General features: G+C 42.0%; 1 protein-coding gene across 4 annotated transcripts in view; it reads left to right on the top strand.

Moving 5' to 3' along the window:
- The first annotated feature begins 6,140 nt into the window (after positions 1–6,140).
- TMEM182 (transmembrane protein 182) overlaps positions 6,141–25,759 on the top strand; it is a 61,872-nt gene continuing 42,253 nt past the window's right edge. Inside the window, exons 1-3 of one of the 4 annotated variants that reach the window (XM_059078291.2) lie at positions 6,151–6,300; positions 23,048–23,147; positions 24,805–24,903. In XM_059078291.2, coding sequence (XP_058934274.1) covers positions 24,861–24,903 — 43 coding nt within the window. In that variant the 5' untranslated portion in view covers positions 6,151–6,300; positions 23,048–23,147; positions 24,805–24,860. Of the gene's footprint in view, positions 6,301–22,443; positions 22,810–23,047; positions 23,148–24,804; positions 24,904–25,759 lie in introns of those variants that run through there. The other 3 variants (XM_059078289.2, XM_059078288.2, XM_067007034.1) reach the window with 3 other exon arrangements.

Below are 25,759 nucleotides of genomic sequence, written 5' to 3'. Positions count from 1 at the left end.
CAACATGAAAGCTGTTTCAGCAATGGTGGTGGACACACCCAGGACCAGTCTGGAGGCAGAGCCACTATATTATAATCCTTCATCTATCTCCTGCCCCGGTAATGGCCGGACTGGCAGAGGTTGCAGGACAGCTACACGGCAGGTCTCAACTTGCAGTCAGGAAGCCCGAATTCAAAACTGTAAGCTTGCCGAGGGAGAGAATAGGAACCATAGCGCTGGCTGAAGACATCTAGGGAATTGTTACCCGCTGGATGTAGAGAGAGGTGGACAGGAAGGAGACAGGTCCTGTGGCTGTGGCATGGATGCTCACGCTGACAGGCGAGGAGGGCTCCGGGCTCCGTCACGTGCGAGGTTTGCAAGCCCTGGACAAGTTAGCAGAACCTGGCGGATGCTAAGTGCTCGGTGGACGCCAGCTGCTGGTGTTACAGTCATTCGGTCTTTTACATAAAGTCTAACCGAAGAGGCACTGCCGAGCGGGGACAGGCTCTCTGATTCTGAATGAAAACCCAGGCACAGGGCGAGAACTCACCCACAGGGGCTCTAGCCAGGGCAGAGAGGAACACGTTGGTAGCTGCTCCAAGAATGACACAGCCCAGGGCACCGCACAGGGCGCGCACCAGCAAGGAAGACCAGCTTCCGACGACATCACTCCAGCAGCCCTGAGGACGCAGGGAGAGCAGAAAGCCTCTGCCTTCCCGTAAGCAACCATACCACCCCGGAAATGCCCCCAAAACGTGACCCGGGGGGAAACAGCGGGGGACTGGGTTTCAGATCCTGAGTTCAATTCTGTTATGCCATGTGACACGGTAAGTTATTTCCTCTGATCTTTCACATGTCGAGTGGGGAAACACAACATCGTTTTTTTTTTAATCACCCAAAAGTCTAAGATACCAAAGAAAGCATCTATGATAATCTGATAGCAAAGAGTGGCCGGAGGAATGGTGAAAGAGAATTCTTAAAGCCTCGTTTTGTCTTCATTCTCAGTCCTTTATGCAACTTAACTCCTCAGTAACCACAGTCACCGTTGAGAACTTTAGAAAATACGGAAAAACAAAATGAATATAAAAATACCTCATAATCCCAAATCTACATAACGTTTTTAACAAAACGACCATACTGTACACATTTTGTAGCTTGCTTTTCCATCCTGAACATCATTCCATGTCATTAAAAACTTGCCTTGGGCTTCCCTGGGGGCGCAGTGGTTGAGGGTCCGCCTGCCGATGCAGGGGATGCGGGTTCGTGACCCGGTCCGCGATGATCCCACGTGCCGCGGAGCAGCTGGGCCCGTGAGCCATGGCCGCTGAGCCTGCGCGTCCGGAGCCTGTGTGGAGAGGCCGCAGCAGTGAGAGGCCCGCGTACCGCAAAAAACAAAAACCAAAAAACCAAAAAACCCCCCAAAAAACCTTGCCTTTACCTTTCCTCAATTTTCATTTCAATGGATTTTAGAAATTCTCCACTCTTTTGACCTGGGAGAGGTCACCGGCCTCCCATGTTCATAGGGCAGTGATGTAATCCGGCAGCTATGCCCTGGGCCCTGGGCCCTGGGCCAGGCTGTCCGGGTTCAGCTCCAAACTCTCCTCATCCCACATACTCTGCACGTGTATCAGTCAATATAATTACACACAGAGGCACATCTCCGAGCTCAGCTTCTCTACTGTAAAGTAGGAGTAATCATAATATCTGCCTCGGGGATTCCCCTCCCCCGTCAACACTTGCTATGTGCTTTATGTAAAAGAATGAATCATTAAAAGCCCATAACCCCCAGACTGGTGGTTAAGACTGGTTATTATGAGGATTAAATGTTATAATGTGCTTAGAACGGGGCCTGACACATCATAAGTACTTGATAAATACTAGTCACTTTTATTAAAATACATATAGTAAAAAATATTAGACTAATCTGATTTAGCAAACCTTTTCTTTGCAAAGATTTGTTTTTAAAATTAAAATTTTTTATAAAACTTTTAATTAAAATATGTATTTACGGGCTTCCCTGGTCGCGCAGTGGTTGAGAGTCCGCCTGCCGATGCAGGGGACGCGGGTTCGTGCCCCGGTCCGGGAAGATCCCACGTGCCACGGAGCGGCTGGGCCCGTGAGCCATGGCCGCTGAGCCTGCGCGTCCGGAGCCTGTGCTCCGCAACGGGAGAGGCCACAACAGTGAGAGGCCCGCGTACCGCAAAAAAAATAAATAAATAAATAAATAAATAAATAAAATATGTATTTACAAAAGTTGTGGTTAAAGAAGACATTTTAAGTAGGTATTCCTCTATCTGAAGGTTTTCTAAGGAAGGTTCTCATTAAATTACAGCTATGAGATATATGAAATGTGCTTTGTAAGCACCTACATAATAAAGCAAAGGATCAATTTGAAAAAGAGGGTTGGGCCATAGCTGGCAATAAAAATTCATAAAGTGCTGCTGTGTTCCAGGTGCTCCGATAAGTCCTGCTGATAAACATAAATAAACAAATCAAGCCTGGTCTTTATTCTCAGGGAGGATGGAGTCCAGTAGGAGAAAGGCACTTGAGTAATTAAAATACACCGTGATTTAACTGACCAAATATGTACACACATATCAAGTATTTTGGTAGTGAGTTTCCAAAGAAAACAGAAAAGACGTTTACTAAGATGTATCCTAAATTGTTTTCTCACAAGAAAGAATATGAACTATGACATGTCACCCTACAAGCAAATGCGTTAGTTTCCTATATAATCCGATACACATCTATTAAGGCAGTGACAGATGGTGTGTAGGGAAACAGTAATACGTGCTTAGAGTGTAGATACTGAGATTAGGGGACTTCGTCAAATTATTTAAACTTTGTAAGTCTTAATTTCCTCCTACATAAAAGGGAGACACCCGAATACTCTCTTGGGTCACTGTAAGGATTAAATGCGAACATGACTATTACTGTTAGGCCAATTTAAAACATGAAAGACTTCCCCAAAGAAATAATCAGGGAGTAACTAGTTGGTTATTTAAGAATTCGTGATGGGATCTGACTGAATTCCTCTATTTTGAAGTATATTTTAGGGACTTCCCTGGTGGCGCAGTGGTTAAGAATCCGCCTGCCGGTGCAGGGGACACGGGTTCGTGCTCCGGTCCGGGAGGATCCCACGTGCCGCGGAGCGGCTGGGCCCGTGAGCCATGGCCGCTGAGCCTGCGCGTCCGGAGCCTGTGCTCCGCAACTGGAGAGGCCACGACCATGAGAGGCCCGCATACCGCAAAAATAAATAAATAAAATAAAATAAAATTGACTTCTCCATGACTACAAAAGGCAACTTCTCCCTTCTTCTGAAGCCATAGCTTCTTCAAAACCACCCTCTTTTGAGTGCACTTCAAATCTGGCAACTGGTCATGTGCTTATAACCATTTATAAGGAAATCAGGTGACAGGGGACCACTTAAACCTTTCTCGGGGAACATCTACCTCTCTCAGTGATATCTGATGAATACATTCTAAAGTTTCAGGACCCTTTTCAGGGTAGGAACCCAAATATTTCTTGATTAGTGGATTATCTTTTTTTAAAAAAAGAACTATCACCTGACTAAAGCTGATGAAACGGAATCTAAATCTCTCCGGGTATCTGGAGGAAAGAAAGGACCGCAATCATAGATCTTAGCATCATCTTAGGATGCTAATCAAAAAGTACCTAGAGGGTCATCTTAGTCTTCCTTCCTAAACAAATTAAAACCTGGAAACACAGATAAGACCTAAAAACAAAACATTTTGGCAAATGCTTTAATCTTATTCCTTTCCTCTCCCAATTGGAAACCATCTTCCTAAAAGTCTTAGGGGTCTTTACATCCCTAGGTATATTAAAAATAACAACTAAATTATGTATAATATTCCTTAGATGTTAGCTAACAAAGGGCCTTTAGATTCTTCAAGGATACCCAAAGTGGCATATATTTTAATTGTTTACAACGTTTTCCATTAAAAAATTCCCTATTCTCTTTTAACTCTGGGAAATCTTACATTTTCTCCTTAAGATATTAGAGACCTAATGCTTCTTTCTAATTATTAAAATTATTAAAACTTTCCATCAGGCTTGCTAGATCAGAGTGTGCCACGTGCACAGCACGTAGCCAACATACGAGAAGCTTGGGATATTCAAATCTGTATCGGCAGGCCCTAGTGAATGATCTGCAAATTTATTTTAAAAATCTCAAACTATTTTGCATTCTCGTCAAAACTCTCTGAACCCTGGTCTGGACTTTCCAGGTAAGGGTCCAAATCCTTCTCATCTGGCAGAGCCAGATTCCAGTACCATCTGAGTTAGGGTTGGTCTCCATCCCCTACCAGAGCATGGATGACACAGAACTCCCTTTCCAAATTTGAAGCACCACCCACAGTGGACGGTCCTGAATCCTGGGTGACTGGATGGGAAGGCTGAAGAGGCACCACATCCTGAGACAGAACTAAGATGAAAGAGGTGGGATCAGAAGGAGAGCCAGGATCTGAGCCCAAGCACTGAGCCTGGGGTGGGGTCTGCCACGGTAACTGGAGACACAGATCCTGGTGCAAACATTGCCCTCTCTCGGTGTCTCACGGTTCTGTGTCTAAGGGATCTGATGAATATGCTTTCATCGTTGTCTTAACAACTACTAACTCAACATTAAACTTTACAGACTGTTGAACACCTTGCACTGAGGATGGGGAAGGAGGCTGTCTCCCCGCTCCTCTCCTAGCTAAGCACAGCTCAGCAACTCGAGTCAGCCATCAGACTGGGGAGTTGTGATCTTCACGTGCCTCTGGGCAGAAAACAGTAATTCCTCTTTGCCAGGACCCAGTGCCCTTGGGGATCGTCTTCAAGGCCTCAGAAGGCAGCCTTCTCCCATTGACACTTAAACCTGACCAACTCCTTTTGTCTTCAAGATAAAGTCCCAGGCCCAGCAAAGAGGAAAGTCTCCTGGGTCCTTGTCCCAAGGCTGCCCTAACTCGGATTCGCTCACAACCAGGGCAACTGAACCAGGCCTAGACTTGGGAAAAGAGGGGTGGAGAGGCAGATGTAGGGTTCCTGCATATAATGGCACAGGAATTACCAACACAAGCTTAGTTAGTAATACTGCAAGGTCTTCCCGGTTGGGAATGTGTATTACAGTGCCTGGAGCTCCATAACCCCTACCCCATAACAGGATTTCAGAAATTCCATGAAGCAATGGAGGGCCAGCTGGCTGGATGGCTTACCCTACCATACACTCAGTTTTCTAATCTTCCCATTCTACATGGAAAATTAATAATTGTCCTTATTAAACCAGGACGCGCACACAAGTCGTAACAAAACCGAACCTGTCTTGTGCAATATATAAACAATTTGTCGAAAGGCAGATGTGTATAACTCACTGTGATTTGCATTTTTAAGCATTCCACTCTACCAGGAACCCTAAGGAAAATGTACCTAATTCTCCCCAAGCGCGGTGATCAATAGAACTTCCCCACCTGGCCTGGTAAAAAGGGCCTGTGTGTTCCTACCGCTCCCGCAGCTACTGCACAGCTGGGCTTCCCCAAGCTTGCCCCGAGCGCCCCCTGCTGTCCAGGCCGCAGGTGATGCACCTGCCACAGGATCTAACACCCAGGGTCACCCTCGAGCGCGACTCGGTCACCGAGTCACACCTGAAGCTGGTGCTGGGGCATCTTAAACAGCGGGGCTGCGCCTGGGGGTCGCGAACTGGACCCAGTGCAGGCGCAAAGGGCAGGCCTCATTTGTGGTCAGGTGCAGAGGTAAGGGGGTTACGGGGCAAGAGAGGGACTGAGAGGTAGGGAGGCATCACCAGGCAGACCGCTGCAAGGAAAAGCACCCTTTATCGGGTTCCAGGTCGCGGACGCAGCCGGCACTTCGCGCCCAGCCCCGCACGCACTCACCAGGAATCCCATCAGGTAGCGACAAAGCAGGAAGCGGCGGGCTCCGACGGTACCGGGGCCTGGAGCCCCCGCCTGGGTCCCTGTCCTGGGCTTTTGCCGCGGCCTCGGTCCGGAGCCATGGCGTCTCGGCCACAGCTTTCCACAGGTTCACAAGCGCGGAGGGCTGCTCTCAAGTGATGAGCCCGCGGCGCTGGCCCCGCCCCCAGGCGGAAGCGAGCGGCTGCGCCTGCGCAGAGCCGAGCGCCGCGGGCGGCTCTTATTGGGCTGTGCTTCCTGAGCAGGCGCGGCGGGGGAGCGTGCATGGGTCACAGCTGGTTCGCGTCCCGCCCGGGGAGTGGACGTGTGTGCGCGAAGCGCAGGTTTTGTGACGTTGATGATGAAGCTCTGCGTATCCTGGGGATAAAGAGCCCGCCGCCCTGTTGGAGGGCTGGAGGTAATTGGGATGATGAGCTTCAGCTGAGGAGTGGTAGGGGTGGGCCTAGGTGGTAGCGCCGGCTTCGGTGGGAACATGTGCAGCCCGAGGGCCCTAGTTGGCTGTGACTGACCTGGAGAAAGTTCCTTTGCCCTCCCCCCCGCCCCCCCCCCCGCCCCGTTTCGGTTTGCCCCCTTGAAACACAGGAGGACATAGTGTGGACCAGCCTCCTGGAGCTGTGAGGATTCTACAAAAGCCGCGAGCGCTTTCTCTGGGGCCCGCGACGGGAACTCATATCTGGAACATTCGGCTGTCCTTTTGGCAAGTTGGAGCCGCCTGGTTTTGAGGTTTTCCATCGCAAGAGGGCAGGGCTTCCACCAGGGGCGTAACAAAGGTTCTAGTGAGAGGAGGGGAGACCATCACATGGGCGTTTGGGCCTCCAGGTGCCACCAACCCGTCCGGAAGCAAAAGGGGTACCTCTCCTGGCTGGAGTGATGGAGCCTGGTTAGCGAGGAGAAATTGGGTGATGTACAGTGGAGTGAGGAAGGACTTTATGTGGAAAATTCCAGAAACATAGAAACAAAAGAAGATAGAACTCTGGAAGAATCAGTTCCTGAGCTCGCGAAGGAAGAGTTTCATCCTCGCGTGAGATAAAGACCCCTGACCAGCTTATGTTTAAGCTGAGGGCAAGTGAAGGAAGAAATAAGTAGGAAAATAAAGTCAAAGAAAAAAAATCTCAGTTTTGGAATCAGTGTCTCTTGTTATTCCTATAATAGCTGTTTCCAAGAATAAGTTGATTAAGGGACACTTAGTTTCAAGCTTCATTTATAGATAAGAAATTTTATATGTTGTCATGCTGTTGTCAATTTGAATTAGGTCATTAACATTACTACTGTTTCTGAACTCTCTAGAAAAGTTTTCTCCTTTAGATAGAGAACCTTGGCAAAAAAAAAAAAAAAAAAAAAGAGAGAGAGAGAGAGAGAAATAGGTAGCAAAAGAAGGATGCCATAGATATCAGCTATGACCTTGGGCCTGGGCCCAGTACAGAAGTGAGGACTTGTAGAAGCTTTGCATATTTTCTCTGTGTTATACATGTGGGTGTTCGCGTATGCTAATCTTCTTCTGTCTTCTTCCAAGTGTAATTTTACATACAAGCAGTTGGAGCCTAACTTTACAATTTAGTCTTTAGGTAACAGAAAATTTAGTAAGACTGACTGAATTTGAGGAGTAACTGAGTAACGTATAGAGCCAGAATGGGTGCAACGACTGTTGAGACTTTTTTTCTTTTGTTAGGTGGAAAAATAGACTTGTTTTATGATAATTGAAATGTGAACAGAGGAATGCATTTGGAAGCTGAGTACCAAAGAATGGACGGTGCCAGTTTTCAGTTTATTGCTATTAGCTCCAAATACACGCATTATTGCCCTGCTGTGTGATCCTGGAGCTGGACCTTGTAAACATATCTTCTTTGCTAGGTGGCATGATGTTAAACTCTTGTCAGCAGACCGTGTTGAAGGACACTGCATGGGGAAGGAGCTTCTCTTCCAGACTAAGGTGCTTTGTGTGGTAGCCATGACAATGCGAGACATTTAGTGTTCCTTAACCCCCAGCAAGGTTCAGTGGAACCCATACAGGCAGCAAGTTCAGTGGGCATCCCAGCTGGTTTCCAGGGGAACCTCCCAGGCGCCCCAGCAAGTAACTTCCTGGCCATTTCCATAGGCACCCCTCTGGTGGCTTCCCAGTGAGTTTCATCAGTTTCCCAGTTAAATGCAGTAGGCAAGCACAAGATATAAAAAACATCTGTATTTGATAGAAAGATATAAAATTGTCTTTATTCATAAACCACATGGTCATCTATGTAGAAAACACTAAGGAATCTACAAAAAAGTGTACTAGAACTAGGTCCCAATGGAGTTAAACTAATAACAGAAAGTAGCTGAAACACTCAGAAATATCTGGAGATTAACAACACAGTTCTAAATAACACATAGTCAAAGATACATTCTCAAGATAAATTTAAAAAAATATTTTCAACTAAATGAAAGTGAAAATACGACTTATCGAAGTTGGCAGAAGGAACAGGATGTGGCCCTTGGAAATTTACAGCATTGAATGCATATGTTAGAAAAAAGATCTAAAATCAATAATCCAGGATTCCACTGTAGGAAACTAAAAGAAGATCAGTTTTACCCTCTTTGTTTAGAACCAAGTTTCTGATCTATATCACATTCCTTCTTCCTGAAGAACTTCCTTTAACATTTCTTATCTTATGTGCTGGCAATGAATTCCCCCTGTTTTTATTGTATGACTAGGCTTGTTTTTTCCTTTACTTTTAAAGGGTATAGAATTCTAGAGTGAGATGTGGGTTTTTTCTTCATTCAGTCCTTAAAAGATTTCACTCTATTGTTTTCATCCTTGTATATTATCTGGTGATACATCTGCTGTATTCTTCTGTAGGTAATTTGTTTTTTTTCCTCTGGCTGCCTCTAAGATTTTATCTTTTTCTTTGATATTCAGCAGTTTGAATATGATAGGCCTACTTGTGTGTTTTTTCTATTTTGGTATTAATCCTGCTTTATACTCTCTGAGTTTCTTTGATATGTTATTTGCTGTTTCTAATTTAGGAACATTTTCAGCCATATTTCTTCAAATATTTCTCTGCCCCATTTTCTGTCTTGTACTTCTGGGACTCCAGTGATGGAGTAGCATGACCTAATGCTATTACCCATTAGACCTTGAATGATGTGTTCTGTTTATTTTTTTCTTTCACTCTTTTTTTCTTTTCATATTTCAGCTTTTCATATTTCTTTTCATATTTTCATATTTTCAGACCCATATTTCTATGGGTCTGTCTTCAAGTTCACTGATTCCTCCCTTGGCTGTGTTTAGTCTGATGATGAAATTGTCAAGGACAATCACCATCTCTGTTATTGCATTTTGATATCTAGAATTTGCATTTGATTTTTTCTTACAGTTTACACCTCTCTGCTGAAGATGCCTATCTGGTCTTAAATATTATCTACCTTTTTCAACATATGTTTTAACATATTTATCATAATTATTTTAATTTCATTGTGTGATAATTTCAACATCTGTGTCATATCTGGGTTTGGTTATGATGATTGCTTTGTCTCTTCAGACTGTGTTTTTTCTTTCTTTTTTAAAAAACAACATTACTGAGATATAATTCACATACTATACAATCAACCTATTTAACATGTGTAATTCAATAACTTTTAAAATATTTACAGAATTGTGCAGCCATCACAAAAATCAATTTTCGAATATTTTAATCACGTCAAAAAGAAAACCTGCACATCTTAAGCATAACCCTCCAAACCCCCAGCCCTCCAAAGCTTAGGTAACCACTAATGTACTTTCTGACTCTATATTTGCTTATTCTGGATATTTCAGAATGCATGGAATTATATGTGTTCCTTTGTGACTTTTTTTTCTCTTAGTATAATGCTTTTATAGTTCATCCATATGGTAGCATGGATGCTGCAGAACATTCATTGTATGGTTACACCACATATTATTTATTCATTCATTAGTTGATGGACATTTGGGTTGTTTCCCATTTTTGGATATTATGAATAATGCTGCTATGAACATTTGTGTACAAGTTTTTGTGTAGATATATGTTTTCATTTCTCTCATAGTGGAGCTTCTATGTCATTTGGTAACTTTACGTTTAAACATGGAGGAACTGTCAAACTGTTTTCTGAAGTGCCTGCACCATTTTGTATTCCTACCGGCAATATATGAGTGTTCTAATTTCTCCACATCCTCATCAACACTTATTATCTAATGATTGTGGATTTACATTTCCCTGATGGGCAATAATATTGAGCATCTTTTCATGTGCTTCTGGGTCATTTGCATATCTTCTTTGAAGAAATGTCTGTTCAGACACTTTGCCCATTTCTAAACTGGTTGGTTGTCTTTTTATTATTGAGTTGTAAGAGTTCTTTATATATTCTAGATACGAGTCCTTTATCAGATATACTTTGCAAATATTTCTCCCAGTCTGACGGTTATTTTTTCACTTACTTGATAGTGTCCATTAATGAACAAAAGTTTATTTTGATAATGTCCAGTTTATCTAATTTTTGTATTGCTTGTGCTTTTGCTGTGACATATAAGAAGTCATTGCCTAATTAATGGTCATGAATATTTATACCTGTGTTTTCTACTAACAGTTATATGGTTTTAGCTCTTACATTTAGGCCTGTAGTGTATTGTGAATTACTATTTTTTGTAAATTTTGTGAGATAAGGAGGGAGTGGGCCATGGCTAAAATGTCAAGGACTCTTGCTGTTCTTGTCAAAATTTAAGTAGATTTTTTTGAATAGATGTTTCTTCATTTTCTCTTTGCTTTTAGGACAATTTTCTTAGACTTTAAATGGTCAGATGTTTTAAATAGATTTCATGAGTTATACTAGTTTCACTGGGGAATGGATCCGTGGAACTGCCCTGGCTGTCATTCTGGCAGAACTCAGACTGGTTTTTCTTGCTTTTCACGTTCCTGTAATATTTTGTTGAAAGCTTGGCATGTTGTATAGGACAGTAATAGTGAAATTATACCATTACATATATATACACACACTTTTCCTCCTGCTGGTCCTTCAGTGTGAGGAGGGTGTGTGTTAATCTGGCCGAGAGTGGTCTGAGATTGTAGTTCGTGGTTGCCCTCCATACACCATAAGCTTGACCTTTCTCTAGTGCAGTGTTTCTCAACTAGCGTGATTTTGCCTCCTGGGGACATTTGGCACTGCCTGGGACATCTTGAATTTGGGGTGTGCTACTGGCGTCTAGTGAATAGAGACTAGAGCTACTGCTGAATATCCTACAACTCACAGGGCAGCACCCCGCCCTCCACAACAGAATTATCCAGCACCTAATGCGCCTAGTGCCGGAGATAAGAAACACTGCTCTAGTGCTACCTTACGTTTAAGGTGTGGGCTGGTTTGCTGGAGCATTTTTCATTACACCTGCTCCTGTCTTTGCTTTGGGTCTTCCCTCTGCACTGCCCTCTGAGACAGTCTTTCTGTTACAGTCCTAGGTGTACTCCACTGTTTTTTGTGGAATACACCCATGTTGGCATGTTGGTGGCTGGCAGGGGAGGGGAGCATTCCCTGGTAACTGTGTCGCAGCCAGGCTCTGTCTGGCTCTGTCGGGCACTGCGAACCTGAGTCTTGGGGGTGTGGCCTTCACAAGTGCTCCCATCCCTCTTGCAGCTGTAGTGCTGGGCCTGGCATCACATATTCCAGTTCCTCTCTTAGGGACAGAGGGCTTTTTTTGGTTTTCTTTTTAGTAGACTTTATGATTTAGAACAGTTTTAGGTTCACAGAAAAATTGAGCGTGAAATACAGAGTGTTCGCACCTACTCTCTGTGCCCCCCCCACACCCACACGCACCCACCCCCCACACACACCCACAGACACCCCCCCACGCACACACCTACACACCCACGCACACGCACGCACACACACCCCACATGCACGCACACACACACACTCACCCACCCACACACAGATGCACACAGACGCACACCCACACGCACGCCCACACCCACACACCCACACCCCCGCCCCCCCCGCACGCGCGCACACACACACAGAGCCTCGCTGATTACCAGCATCCTACACCACAGTGGTGTGTTCGTTACAGCCAGTGAACCTACACCGACGGGCATTTATCCCCCAGAGGCCGTCATTTACTTAAGGGTCACTCTTGGTGTTATATTTTCTATGGGTTTGGACAAACGTATCAGGATCTGTATCCACCATTATGGATTCATACAGAGCAGTTTCACTACTACTCTGCGTGCTCTGTGCATATTCCTGCTTCTCTCTCAGGGGGAGAAAGTTCCTCCTCCCTCCCTTCTTTCCTTCCTTTCTTTCTCTATCCCTTTCTTTCTGGTTTTATTTTTTTATTTTATTTTATTTTTTTTGTGGCACGCGGGCCTCTCACTGTTGTGGCCTCTCCCGTTGCGGAGCACAGGCTCCGGACGCGCAGGCGCAGCGGCCATGGCTCACGGGCCCAGCCGCTCCGCGACACGTGGGATCCTCCCGGACCGGGGCACGAACCCGCGTCCCCTGCATCGGCAGGCGGACCCTCAACCACTGCGCCACCAGGGAAGCCCTCTTTCTGGTTTTATTAACCTCTTGTGTTACTCAGTACTCAGCTACAGAGGGTTTCCACCAGTGCCCTGATGTGACAATTTTGTTGCTCTTCCCCATGCAGATTAAGGCTTTTGTTCCGTAGGGGAGAGAGGTCAGTGGTTTGGCAGTGGCTGCTTTTCTGCTCTCCCAGCCAATACCAAGATGGGAAAGGATCTCAAGGATTGTGGAGAAAAAGGAAGCGGATCAAATCCTCCTTTAATGGGGCCTTCAGGGTCTTCATGCTGACCACACTTGGCCTGTATTGATTCATTAGACGTTTATTTTTAATAGATCTCTTTTGGAGTATAACGGCTTCACAATACCTTGTTAGTTTCTGCTGTACAACGAAGTGAATCAGCCATAGGCATACATACGTCCCCATATTCCCTCCCGCTTGAGCCTCCCTCCCACCCTCCCTATCCCACCCCCCCATCCCACCCCTCTAGGTCCTCACAAAGCACCGAGCTGATCTCCCTGTGCTTTGCTGCTGCTTCCCACCAGCCAGTTATTTTACATTCGGTAGCGTATATATGTTGATGCTACTCTCACTTTGCCCCAGCTTCAGCGTCCCACCCCGTGTCCTCAAGTCCATTCTCTACGTCTACCTCTTTATTTGTGCCCTGCAACTAGGTTCATCAGTACCATTTTTTTTTAGATTCTATTTATATGCGTTAGCGTACTGGTATTTGTTTTTCTCTGACTTCACTCTGTATGACAGACTCTAGGTCCATCCACCTCACTACAAATAACTCAATTTCATTTCTTTTTATGGCTGAGTAATATTCCAAAATGGGACTTAATTAAACTTAAAAGCCTTTGCAGAGCAAAGGAAACCATAAACAAGACAAAAAGACAACCCTCAGAATGGGAGAAAATATTTGCCAATGAAACAACAGACAAAGGATTAATCTCCAAAATATACAAACAGCTCATGGAGCTCAATATAAAAAAAACAAACAATCTAGTTAAAAAATGCGCAGAAGACCTAAATAGACATTTCACCAAGGAAGACACACAGATGGCCAAGAGGCACATGAAAGGATGCTCAACATCACTAATTATTAGAGAAATGCAAAGCATTAGAACTTTTTAGCTGAATATTCTTAGGAACTTATATGCTTGCCCTTCTGCATTTCCCCAAAGCTTGGGTCCCTTTTCTTCCTTTAGAAGAAAGATAAGTTTTCCTCAGAAAGACAAGTTGGTTGATTGTTTACCTGAGACCTTGATTCTCCCATGGGTTCAAGAAAAGTCATTCATTTGAAGTTTGTCTCACCTTTTACGGTGGAAAAGGTGGCAGAATGCTCTTCCCAGTCCTCTAAACTCCAAGATGAAAATGGAAGCCATGTTACTTTTTTCACATTGTAGTATCTCTTTGACAACTGATGCTGAACTGAGATCTGCCTAGAGCATCTAACTCTTGACTCTGTCTCCATGTTCTGGGGTGACACATTAAGGCCTCACCCTTACAACCTCATTTAACCGGAATTACCTCCTCATGGGTCCTGATTCCAAATATAGTCACATTGGTGGTTAGGGATTCAACAGGTGCATTTGTGGAAGAGTAACAAATCAATCCTTAATAACGAACTCTGCCATAAAGGGATTCAGAGTTGCCTTGATTTTCTCGATGATGAAACGGGGGAAACCACGACACTTATCACAGTGGGTTAATGTGGAGGTTAAGTGGGTTATTAATAAGCCCAAAGCTCTTAGAATAATGCTCAGGACAAAGTGAGTGCTCCGTATGTGCTGGGTGTTATTATTTTGTCGCTGTTGTCTTTTTTGTTATTTAGCTTTTGTGCTATTTGAGTACGCTGATAAGTCCTCCCTTAACCCCTTACCGCACGTGTAATTAAATTAAATAGAACCTAAGGGACTTGGCTGAGCACAGCGTGAAGAGAAGTCTGTCTGTAGCACGTGCAGCGATCAGACCCTTCTGCCTGTAATTCCACACCAGTGCAACACCAGCTCCTTTCCCCGCTGAGACCCTTAGGGGACACTAAGGTCACACGGGTGTGTCTCTCCCTGCCTCCCATGCTCTCTCAGGAATTGGATTGTCTTTCCTCTGGGGTCGACCTGAGCTGGCTCACAGACCTGGGGCTCATTTGAGCTTTTCACAAATCCCTTCTTGGAAAAGTCTCAGGAATGGAAATGTAAAAGTCCATCTTCATCTTTACAAATAAAGAAAGACCCAGTGGCAAAGGTATTTAAGGGGAAGGCAACATCCCCAGAGCCAAGGATAAATAAAAATGTCTTTCTCTAGATTAGGACTCAAGTTATGCGTGCAAGATTCATGCAAAGCACTTTGACACCCAAGAGACCAGAGAGGGGAACCTTTTCATTCACAAGGCTTCTGGTATGTGGAGTATACATGTACCCTCCGGAAGAAATCCAACAAGACAGAGGGATGAGTAAATTAAATCAAAATTATAATCGTTAAATGTGTATTTGTTTATATAATACATGCCTATAGGTTACGTAATTTTCATTTCTTTTTTCATGTATCAGAAAATTTCCCCTTTGGTCCTCAGTTTTGTTTCTGAAATGTTTTTTTGTGTGTGTTGATTGCAATTGAAGGCAGGTTTTTAAAAAAATAAGTTTCAAGTTTTTTGCGCCTTTCAAGAGTTGATGCGCTTAAGTGCCCTAAGAGGTCTTTATGGGAATGGAACTTGGAGCTAGGCATCAGACCCTTTTTCAAAGTGAAAGATATTTTTGTAATATAACTCCCTTTGTGCGAGTTACCTGGGTAAGTAGCTCTCAATTTAGTGCAGTGTAAGTTGCCCACATTAATGAAGTGAATGAGCCTGTGGATCCCGATAACAGTTGTGTTCAGCATAAGCTATTTACCAGGGCCTTGGTACTCTGATGGCGCCATCTTCATTGAGGCTGTTCAGCATCAAACCCTGTGAAAATAGCAAATCCTTGCACTACAGTATTTGTGTGATATAAAAACCCCAATAGCAAATCCTTGCTCTGCAATATTTGCATTATATAAAAATCCCAGGGGACCATAGTGTACCAGGGAATGCAAAGTTTTACTCTGGCCAGCAGATGGCAATGTTCAACCCAATTTAATTCAACTCGGTAGGATTGATACTCGGTCAGCTAAGTTTTTACTGAGCACCTACATAAAGCATTGTTTTAGGTGTTAGGGATGTAGCAGTAAACAAAAACAGAACCTCTTATCACCCCCTTGGAGTTTATTTGTTGTTCCTGTACTCTGTGGAAGATGAGAAGGCTTGTGAAAATAATCTCTTAAAATCACAGATTGTGGTCCTATTGTCATCTCGTTGGATGGCGGAGGTAGCAGGGAGGGTGACACACAAGAACCAAGAACCGTAACACAAGACAGAGATTTACAGAGGTCATTAGAGTCACAGAGACATATAGTAATGGTTCATGGGCAGGAAAAATCTGTTTCAACAGTGATCAAAGGGAAGACAGTTAATTTTAGGGTCATCATTGAGTCTATTGTCTTGTGTCTAGGACTGTGGGACCACAATCCTTTATATGTAACCTTGAGGGCCAGGTGTATTTAGAACTCCGAATTTTGAGGATTTTGAAAAAGTAGCAACATGCATATACCGTACATTACTTAACACCCCCCGTGGAACCTGGTGAGCCCTGTAATCAAACACATTCATGCTTGTGAAGGCAAATATGTAAGAATTCACACGATAGCTTATGTGCACCTTCATGCCAATCAGGTTTGCTTTGCCAAAAAAGCCTTTGGTTTTCAGAAATTTTGGATGTCGGAATGGCAGATAAGTATTCTGGATCTGCAATGTATTATTCCAAGACAAAAAAGAATCTACCCCCAAATCTCTAAAAAAACCACTCCAGTTTTCTGAAAGTTTGATTTGTGTATTTCTTTACACACTTGTTCAGCACTGTTGGATGTTGAGCCATTCTTGTATTTTTTTTTAAACTAAAGTGAACCAGAATTATTTTTTTTGGAGAATGTTTAGATAGTTTCATTAGATATTTTGAGATAATTAAGACTATTACAATATCAGGATTAGAAATTATGAAAATTAGAAAAATTAGAAATTATGAAAAATTACTTTTTTTAGAAAAAAGTGTTTTGCTCCTTATCACTCAGAAATTAAGCATGGCTTGGGATTTCTGCTACGTTTTAGTGTATTTACCGATAAAAAAAACACAGCTAACTAAATAAAAAGACATTTAATCAAAATAGGCAAAGCCTTCCATTGTCTATGGTCATCTAGCCTTTGGTTGTCAAGTTTTATTTAATTTGTTAAAAAAAGAAATGACCACACCACCTTGGAACGCTAACGATCTTTGTATCCTCAAGATTTTAAAAGGTTGACTGAAAATTTTTTAGATTGAAAAATTAAAAACATTTTTGCCATAATTTCTCTCAATGACAAGAGGCTCTAAAGGGGATGCTATTTCCAGGAAGTCAGGAGGATTGCCAAGTGAAATTATGACGGCAGAAGTGAGCAGAATGACGGGAAAGAAGGCAGGGACGGACAGAGGATTCAGGGATCTTTCAGAATGGAAAAGCACAGCCGGTACATGGTGACTTCTCACGCCTGATTTCACAAAGTGTCTATGTTTGTCTGCTTCGTTGTTTAGTCTTTATGTTGTTCTCAAAAGTATTTGAAGCTGCTTACATAAACACACACAAAATAATAGGTTAAAACTATGTGTGAGAGAGAGAGAAAGTCAGGGGCACACAGAAAGGAAACTAAGGAAGTCGGGGTAGGGGAGGGAAGCAGGAAGCTGGGACATCACCTTTTGCACATTTGCCTCCGAGCTTACCAAAACGAAGAAAAGGACTCTCAGTGCCATGAGAATTAAGCTCGTTGAGGGTAGAGAGCACATTTCATTCACTGTCAGAGTTCTAGGACGCAGCACTCTGTCTTAGAACAGGCAAGTGATATACATGTGTCAAATGAATCAAGTATAGTGTCTCTAAGATGAAAAATAACAGTAGTGCTCTGTGGAAACACAACATTTTTTTAGCATCCAGAAATTTCCTCCTGGTCTTCCTAATGGGACAGTGTAGATGTTGGGACCAGTGTCCCCAGTAACATCTTGAAGGATAATGGGGTAGATTGTCCATGGGACATTTGTTCATTCATTATTAATTTGTTCATTGAACAAAATTTCTTGACCCAGTTTTTTTCAAGACACAGGAATTCAAAACTGTCTAGAAGAGCAGGAGTGTAGCTAAATATGTGGGAAAGTGGTATAGGTTGTATAATACAGTCTCCTTGGAGAGTGCTGATGGTAACTCAACGCTTAGAAGAGCATATTGCACAGAGTAGCATAATGGTAACTGTTTGTGGAATGGATTAATGAAGAGTTCATCAGATAGGAGGAGGAGAAGGGACTTCTCCTGCGAGGAGGGCAGAATAGGGAGAGATTTGGGGGGGCTGCTGGTGACCCAGGAGGGAGGATGGTGTGTGGGTGTGAGGAGGGCTGAGAGCACTTGATGAGAAGTTAGCCTGTTGAAATAAACCGGAGTCAGATCTGGGATGCTAGCATAGGGAGTTTTATTTTATTTTCGTTTTAAAAATATTGTTTTTCATCAAGAATGATCCCCAGCTAAAGGCAGGATAGAAGAGAAACCTAATGTGTGTGATGCACCAGCTCCTTTGATGCCCGTCCTCTTACTTGATACCCCCAATCATCTTCTGAAGCCTTGTTCCCATTTTCTGTATTAAAAAAACTCAGAGACTCAGAGAGTTGAACCGTTTGCCCAGTATCAGTCACCTGTGAAAGGAAAGTCCCCCTCTTCTAAATTCCATGAAATACTTGTTCTGAAACACCAGTAACACGGGAGAACGTGGGAACGAGAGCTGGTCCCTGCAGTTCCTCTTCTTGTCCCAGCTTCACCGGATCCTGGAGGGTCGTTTCCTGGTCCCCAGTCAGCCACGTTGCCTTCTCGTGCAGCCTCAGGGACCCAGAGGACAGACTGAAAGTTATAAACAAATTACTGTGACTTGCCTTTGGCAGTGGGACCCCATGCAGAGCTCTCTTTGCTTACCTCTGGCCTTCTACATGCGACCAGGAACATCTTTACCTCCTACCAAGAAGACCTTTAGATGCTGAAATTCCCACCCAAGACATGGATTATTTCATATTCTACCTACTGAAGACTGACTTGTACTCAAGACATCTAATATGCTTGGGATGGTGTCTGCCACACAGTAGATGCTCATGAGTGTTAGTTATTATCATTCACCTCCATTTACATTTCTGACCATCAGGGTCTCCCACAGGATTGAACCTGAGACACCATGTTTATGCTTGTGCCCTTGCAGATTTCACTGTGACAGTCATATCAGCGTAAAACAGATTGAGTATTCACCAAAGGAGTGGGCACGTACAGTAGCAATGAAGTTGTTCTGTTATAGGATTACTGTGAGTTGAGGTTGGTGCTAAGGTATGTCTGTCTCCCCTCATCACCTGGTCTAGAAAAGAGGCTGAAAGGGAAGAGATCCAACGTCTGAATTTGTAAAGAGATCATGAGGACACAGCAGCTGTTTAACAATCACCCTGGAGTATAGACAGTTTTTTAAGCTGCCGAGAGAGTAGGAATCATGGTAAATTAGGAGTTTCAAATGGTAGATAAGTGGTCCAGTTTTCTAAAGAAGAAAGATACTTTTTGACCCCTGGATAGTTCTATTTTATTTCTAAATAAGAGACTACTATGGATTCTTAAGAAGGTGGTTTGAGGTTATCTACAGAGGAAGCACAGATCCTGCTAAAATCCACTTCTCCAAGTTTCACAAAGAGCAGGCCAGATCAGAGCCATTTCTTCTTGATGGATTACCAGTTGGATAGCTCAGGAAGCTACGTATTTGTATCACAGCCAAGAGTCCTAATACAAATGGATTTTTCTTCTGTCTTAGTGCCCCTCGTGTGTCAAGCACTGTGAGAAGCCCTGAGGATAACTAAGCTAAAGGAGTTCAGTTTGATGATGTCAGAAGCAGGCTATGGTATCTTTCTCAAATGGATGCCCACGAAGAACGAATGGTTGGAAACAATTAGATTGGTTCCATCAGTAGCTGCTTTGATAAATATACATTTTGATAATGATGCTTATACCTTTTTGGATACACCAAAACATGGTGAAAAAATATTAGTTGATAGACCTCATCCAGAAAGACAATTTTTTGTTTGTGACAGAAACCAAAATTGAAATGAACTGCAGCAATAACAGATCCTACACTCTTTCTCCTTATTTTAAAAATCCAGTTGTTTGTGTGTGTGAATGTGTGTGTGTTAAAGATTTAGAATTAGTCCATAGATTTTTACAAGTCATTACAATATAAATAAAATAAATAAAACCTTCCTAAAAGGATTCCTCTCCCTCTGCAAACAACAGCATTGTCACCTACAGTAAAGCTGCAAAACCACAACCACAGTCGTCTTGGGAGGGGGTGTGCGGCTGAGCAGGAGGATGTGTCCGGGGTGGCCAGAAGCTTATCGTTACAACCTTAGGTACCGCATTCCGAAGAATCTTTTTTCTCACTAGCTCACGAACTCCTCAAGGTCAGGCCCTGCGTATCCGGTAAAATGCCTGGACCCTCGCAAGTTCTCAGTAAGCACTTCTTGAAGATGCATTCTTCCCCCCACAAAAACCCCCTTAATTTGATCTTATATTGTATTAATTATAGAACAGCATCTTTATCAGTTTCCTATTGCTGCTGTAACGGTGTAACCAATTAACACGAAGTCTGTGGCTTAAAACCAGCACAGATTTACTATCCTGCAGTTCCAGAGGTCAGAAGTCCCCAAAGGTCAGGGTGTTGGTAGGGCAACATTCCTTCCTGGAGGCTCTTGGAGAGAATCTGTTTTTTTCCCTCTTCCATCCTCTAGAAGCTGCCCACAATCCTTGGCACGTGGTCTCTTTCCTACATTCTTAAACCAGCGACTCTCCGACCCTTTTTTTATGGTCACATTTCTTTCTGCGAGTACTGTCAGGAAAGATTCTCTACTTTTCTTTTAAGGGTTTATGTGATTAGATTGGGTCAACCTGTATAACCCAGGATATTGCTATGAAAGGTAACGCATTCACAGATTACGGGATTATATTTAGGATCAGGGTAGGGACATCTTTGGGAACCGATGCTGCTCATCACAGCGACCAAATAAGAAAGGTGGTGATATTAACTTCGTTAGATTCTTCCCGGAATATTTCTCTGTGCCTCACCTCAATCAGGTACTTGCAGATCGCAGCAAGGAATCAGAACAGCAAGGAGATTGGGAGTTGTTCCAGTCTAAGGGATGTTTAGCTTAGAAAAACTAAGACCTATATTAAGGGGTGGAGTGGGGTTTGAGGGAGGCACGAAATGATTGCCTCTTCAAAATATCAGAAAGCTCTGTCATACGACAGAGTTTAAACGTGCTGTACAGCCTTGGAGGACAGAATACGATTAAGACTGGATAGGGAAGCAGTTTGGGGCAGAAATTAAGGTGGAGCTATGGACGTTATTGATGTCCTTAAATGAGACGGCTGAGAATGGCATGGCTTGTTGATCTGCAGAATCTTATAAAGGAGATTTGAGCATTAGATGAGGGATCAGCACAGATGTACTGTCAAATTCCATTTAACCCTCACAGTCACTGATTCTATGACTTAGTGAAGTAAGTCAGAAAGAGAAAAAGGAATATCATATATTAACACATACATGTGGAGTCTAGAAAAATGGTACAGATGAATGGGTTTGCAAGGCAGAAACAGAGACATAGATGTAGAGGACAGATGTATGGACACCAAGGGGGGAAAGTGTGTGGTGTGGGGTGGTGGTGGTGGAATGAACTGGGAGAGATTGGGATGGACATACATACACTAATATGTATAAAATAGATAACTGATAAGAACCTGCTGTATAAAAAATAAAATAAAATTCAAAAAAAAAAAGATTCTATGACTTTGAATTCCATTCATGACTCTTGGGCCCTTCTGACTACATATAGCTGGAGCTGGTCAAGGCCCTACATCCTTACTAAGGAGTCGTCTTTTTGCCCTTGCTAATTTTATTATTTGAGGATCTATCCCATGTCAAACAAAAGTGGTGAAGGAGGTTGGTAGAGTTCAGATGCCTCTTGAGAAGATGCAGTGACCCATGTTACAACTGGGAGTATAGAAAAACAATAGCCATAGAGACAGTGAAAGTTTTAAAATATTACACAAATACTTTAATAATGATCTCAGGCATATTTAGACATGGAACAAAAACAAAGAAGTGAACTCTAGAGGCTAGACATGAAGAAAGTATAGATTCATTGCTGTTTGGTGACTTGTATGGGTATCAAGTAAGACCCACATTTTGAGGAGTTTGAGTATTCAAAATGAAGGAAACAAAAAGTAGACCATATTCTTTCATCCTAATCCAGAAAATAATATATTTTTGAGACTTTTTTTTTCATTAGTCCACTTTTGAGATGATTATTTGGAATAACTTGTACAAGATCTGGGAGCTGCTATATAAAGTGCTGTTTTTACGTCATAGTGTATGCTACATAAAAGTATTTTTTTTCTACTTGAAGTAGTTTATGTTACCATATTCTTGATCTTTTAAATACACTTACGAATGTATAAGTTAAAAACCTGAATTGTACTTGCTGTTACATTAGATCAGTCAACCCACTAATTATTTTATATCCCCAAAATATCCAAAAAGGATTAAGATATTAATTACAACTTCAATTATATCCAAGAGAGGTCTTTGTGGTTCTTTATAGCTGCGATTTATATATCTTCAAAGAGAGTCTTTAAGTGTGTTTGGGTTTGTAATGGTCATTCTGGATGCAGAGGAGCTTTTGTTCAGACACTTAAGACTTTGGGCCAGTCCTGTCAGTGACCTCCTACCATTCTGTCTTCTCTCCACTTCCACGGATTACCCAGCAGAAGCAATAGCGATGATTCTCGCCATCTCCTGATACTTCCCTCCACAGTCAGGGGAAGGTCAGTTATTTTTTGATCCCCATGGGAGAGAGACAGCGCCTCAGTCAGTATCCTAAAATAGTCAGCCATTCTCAGCTGCTGGGCTGGAGTCCGGCCAGGGCAGAGCAAAGGCAGTACAAATCCACCGGCTGGGTGCGAGGGCGAAGCCACCCAAACAGGAGCTAAGAGGCACTTCTCAAGAAGATTCTGCCTACTCCAAAATCTTTCTTCTTTTTTGTTGAGGAGCTAAGTGTTAGCTAGTTTTTATTCTCTTATTTTATTTAAAGGGAAACCAGTGAACTGAAAATGAGACTAAATATTGCCATCTTCTTTGGGGCTCTCTTTGGTGCTTTGGGGGTTTTACTCTTTTTGGTTGCTTTTGGATCAGATTATTGGCTTCTCGCGACTGAAGTGGGAAAGTGTTCAGGTGAACAGAATGTGCGTTTCTTCTTCAAAGTATTGCTGTACTTGTTAGTAATGAGGATAGCTTTACGTATCTTCTCGAAATCCGAAAATGGTAGTGGAATGTCTGTTTCTTCATAGAAGAGATATGTAGAAAGCCACTGATCATCATTATGTGGGAAAAAATACATTGCTTAAAAAATTTCCTGGAGGTAATTCTTTAGATTATGTTCCTTGTGTTGCTGGCAAGTTACTTCATCTGTGTTCTGTACAGATAGAAAACGTCACTTTCCACCATGAAGGATTCTTCTGGAGATGTTGGTTTAATGGGGTTGTGGAAGAGAATGATTCCAATATCTGGCAGTTCTGGTACAGTAAGTGGAATTCAGCTTTATTTCCCCCCTTGGCTTTAAAATAAAAGTGAACAGTTTCTCATTTGGTGCATGTCACTTATAAAATAGGATTGGATTCTTAGTTGTAGAATCTCAATAGGATATCTTCCAAATGTTCATAAAGTGATTCCTTTTTATTAAGTAGAAATGACTATAGGAATAATTATTTTATTTTCTAACGTGAAATTGGAGTCTGAATATTTATGGCAAAATTGAATAATCCACTGTTTCCTTGCTCATGTTTAAAATATACCAACCCTAACAAACAGAACAGATATTATCTATAGTATTTTTTTTCGAGTGTCTATTATTGCTGTGTTGCAAATAAATGCTTTTATTTTTTTTGGCTACTTTGGGGGGCTTGAAATCCCAAGTTTAAAAATCCAGAATTAAAGATGTATTATTTTATATTAATAGCTTCAAAGTTTAAAAAAATCTTCTTTATAACAAAACAATGATCAGCAGTGGCAGATGAAAGCTTTTGCTCTATTTGGGCTTAAACCAAGTTTGTGGGCAATATTAAGAAATGCTTTGCTTTTGATGTTTCCATTCTCTCATAGAAACTTTAAAGTTCTTTTTTGAAGTAGAATAGCTCCTTAAAAATATGATGCATTCTTTCAACTGCTTTTCCTGTATTGTGTTAATCTTTGAAAATCAATTCACTGAAAATAGCTAGCCTTTATCTTATTGCATCCAGCAATGAAAGAACTGTTTATTACCTTCAGACTTCTTGTGGGTTGAAATTATCAGTCTTCTTATCAAAATACTCCTGTGATAAATCAAAGTATGGTATTTAAACAACAGTCGAGATCATGGAATATAACATAAAAATATGAGATCACAGAAGACGAGTCAATGGTAAATGGCATATGTAAAGGGAACAAAGTAATGATGAAATGGCATTTTGAGAGAAATATTTCATAGAGTTTCTGATTGTCATTTGGGGGAGGAAAATAAGCCTGTGATCTCCCAATGAGAATTATTTAGACTTTGGTAAAGTGGAGTAGGTCAGACTTTGCAAGAGGAAGAGTTTGCCAAGACTTAGGGAAGGAAAGAGTGTTTTACTCCTTAGAGGGTACATGATGAAATCTTCACGATTACAAACAACATTAAAGTTCTTTCTTGTGGTTTCTTCAAATGCTAAAAATGTACTTGAATTATTAACTTGTATGGTCTATCATTTACATCTTTTTCCTGAAAGTAGAATATAGAAGAAATCTTCTATGAATTAGAACCAATCAAGGTTAAATCTAAGTTTATTAGATTTTTAAATGACTATTTTTTGAATACCTACTATGTGCTAGGCATTATGTTAGGAATTGGAGAATATAGTTGTGAAAACGAATGAAATCTGGTGCTTTCAATTTTAGGGTGATATTAAGGGCATTCTCTCCCTTGAATTAGGTCATGAGCTGGATGTTTTAAATGAATCCACTTTCCTGGTCCCCCGTGCTTTATTTACCGTATGAGGTTTTTAAGGAAGTTTCCTCCCTTATTCAATAATTCTCTGAATTTGTTGATCTAACCTATAGTTTCATTTTGCTTGTGTACCCCCAGATCCTGTATTTCTCTTCTGGTAGGAACAGACCTTCACTCAGCTTCTCAGTAACAAATACCTTTGTTTTGCTCTCCTTCCTAGCCAATCAGCCACCATTGAAGAACTGCACGCATGCTTACCTGTCGCCGTATCCCTTCATGAGAGGAGAGCACAACTCGACCTCCTATGACTCTGCAGTTAGTAAGTACCTCTTTCCGCGGAAGGCCTTGGAGGGGGGCCTGTCTTTCCGAAAGATGCCCACCACAGCATTTCTGTGGGCGAATAGAAAATAATTTAACATTTATAATTTCAACATGTTTTTTGATGCCAGTCTGTTACGTATAAAATAATAAGATGCCATTTTAAAAACACCATTTATAATCTTAATAAAATACAACTTTGGTCTACAATTAAAGGCATTGTAATTTGCTTTCTACTTATAAAGCTAATTTTTTTTTTGATAATTTTTTTTAAAGTGTGTTTTCTGATGATGAAAGTAGTGGTGTACATCAGGAAGAACTGCTCCTTAAGATGTAAAACTGGTCTTACAATGGAAAATATTGTAATGTACACCCTGATTTTAAAACATTTTTTTGCAGTTGTTACACATAAGAATATGGTTATGCTACTGTATTTCTACAAAATGACTGAACTTTGTTGTGTGTGATATCCCATAGAAGAAGTGGAGTCTGATGTCATTAACTGGGAGTCATGATTACCTGAATTCTTTCATGTTTTCATACTATTTCTTCTATAGAAAATATATAAACTAAGTTTCTATAGAAAGTACACAATATATAGTACACAAATCTAATTTTAGAAAGTACATAAGCTCAATATGTCAACTTTATTCTCAGCTGGTTTCATGAAGTTTTTAATATGGTTTATCCAAACCTTAAAACTAGGGTTGGTACAGAGTTTACCAATGTCACAAACAAAGCCAAAAAATATATGTTTTTCGAAGAAGATACTTAATATATTTAACATTCTGTGAATAAATGTGTATTACTCAGGATTCTCTGGACAATCAGTAGGGGATTATATATGGCAGTGTGTG

Source organism: Kogia breviceps, chromosome 11, assembly GCF_026419965.1.
Source record: "Kogia breviceps isolate mKogBre1 chromosome 11, mKogBre1 haplotype 1, whole genome shotgun sequence".
Lineage (NCBI taxonomy): Eukaryota > Metazoa > Chordata > Mammalia > Artiodactyla > Physeteridae > Kogia > Kogia breviceps.
This window is presented reverse-complemented; position numbering and strand designations above follow the sequence as displayed.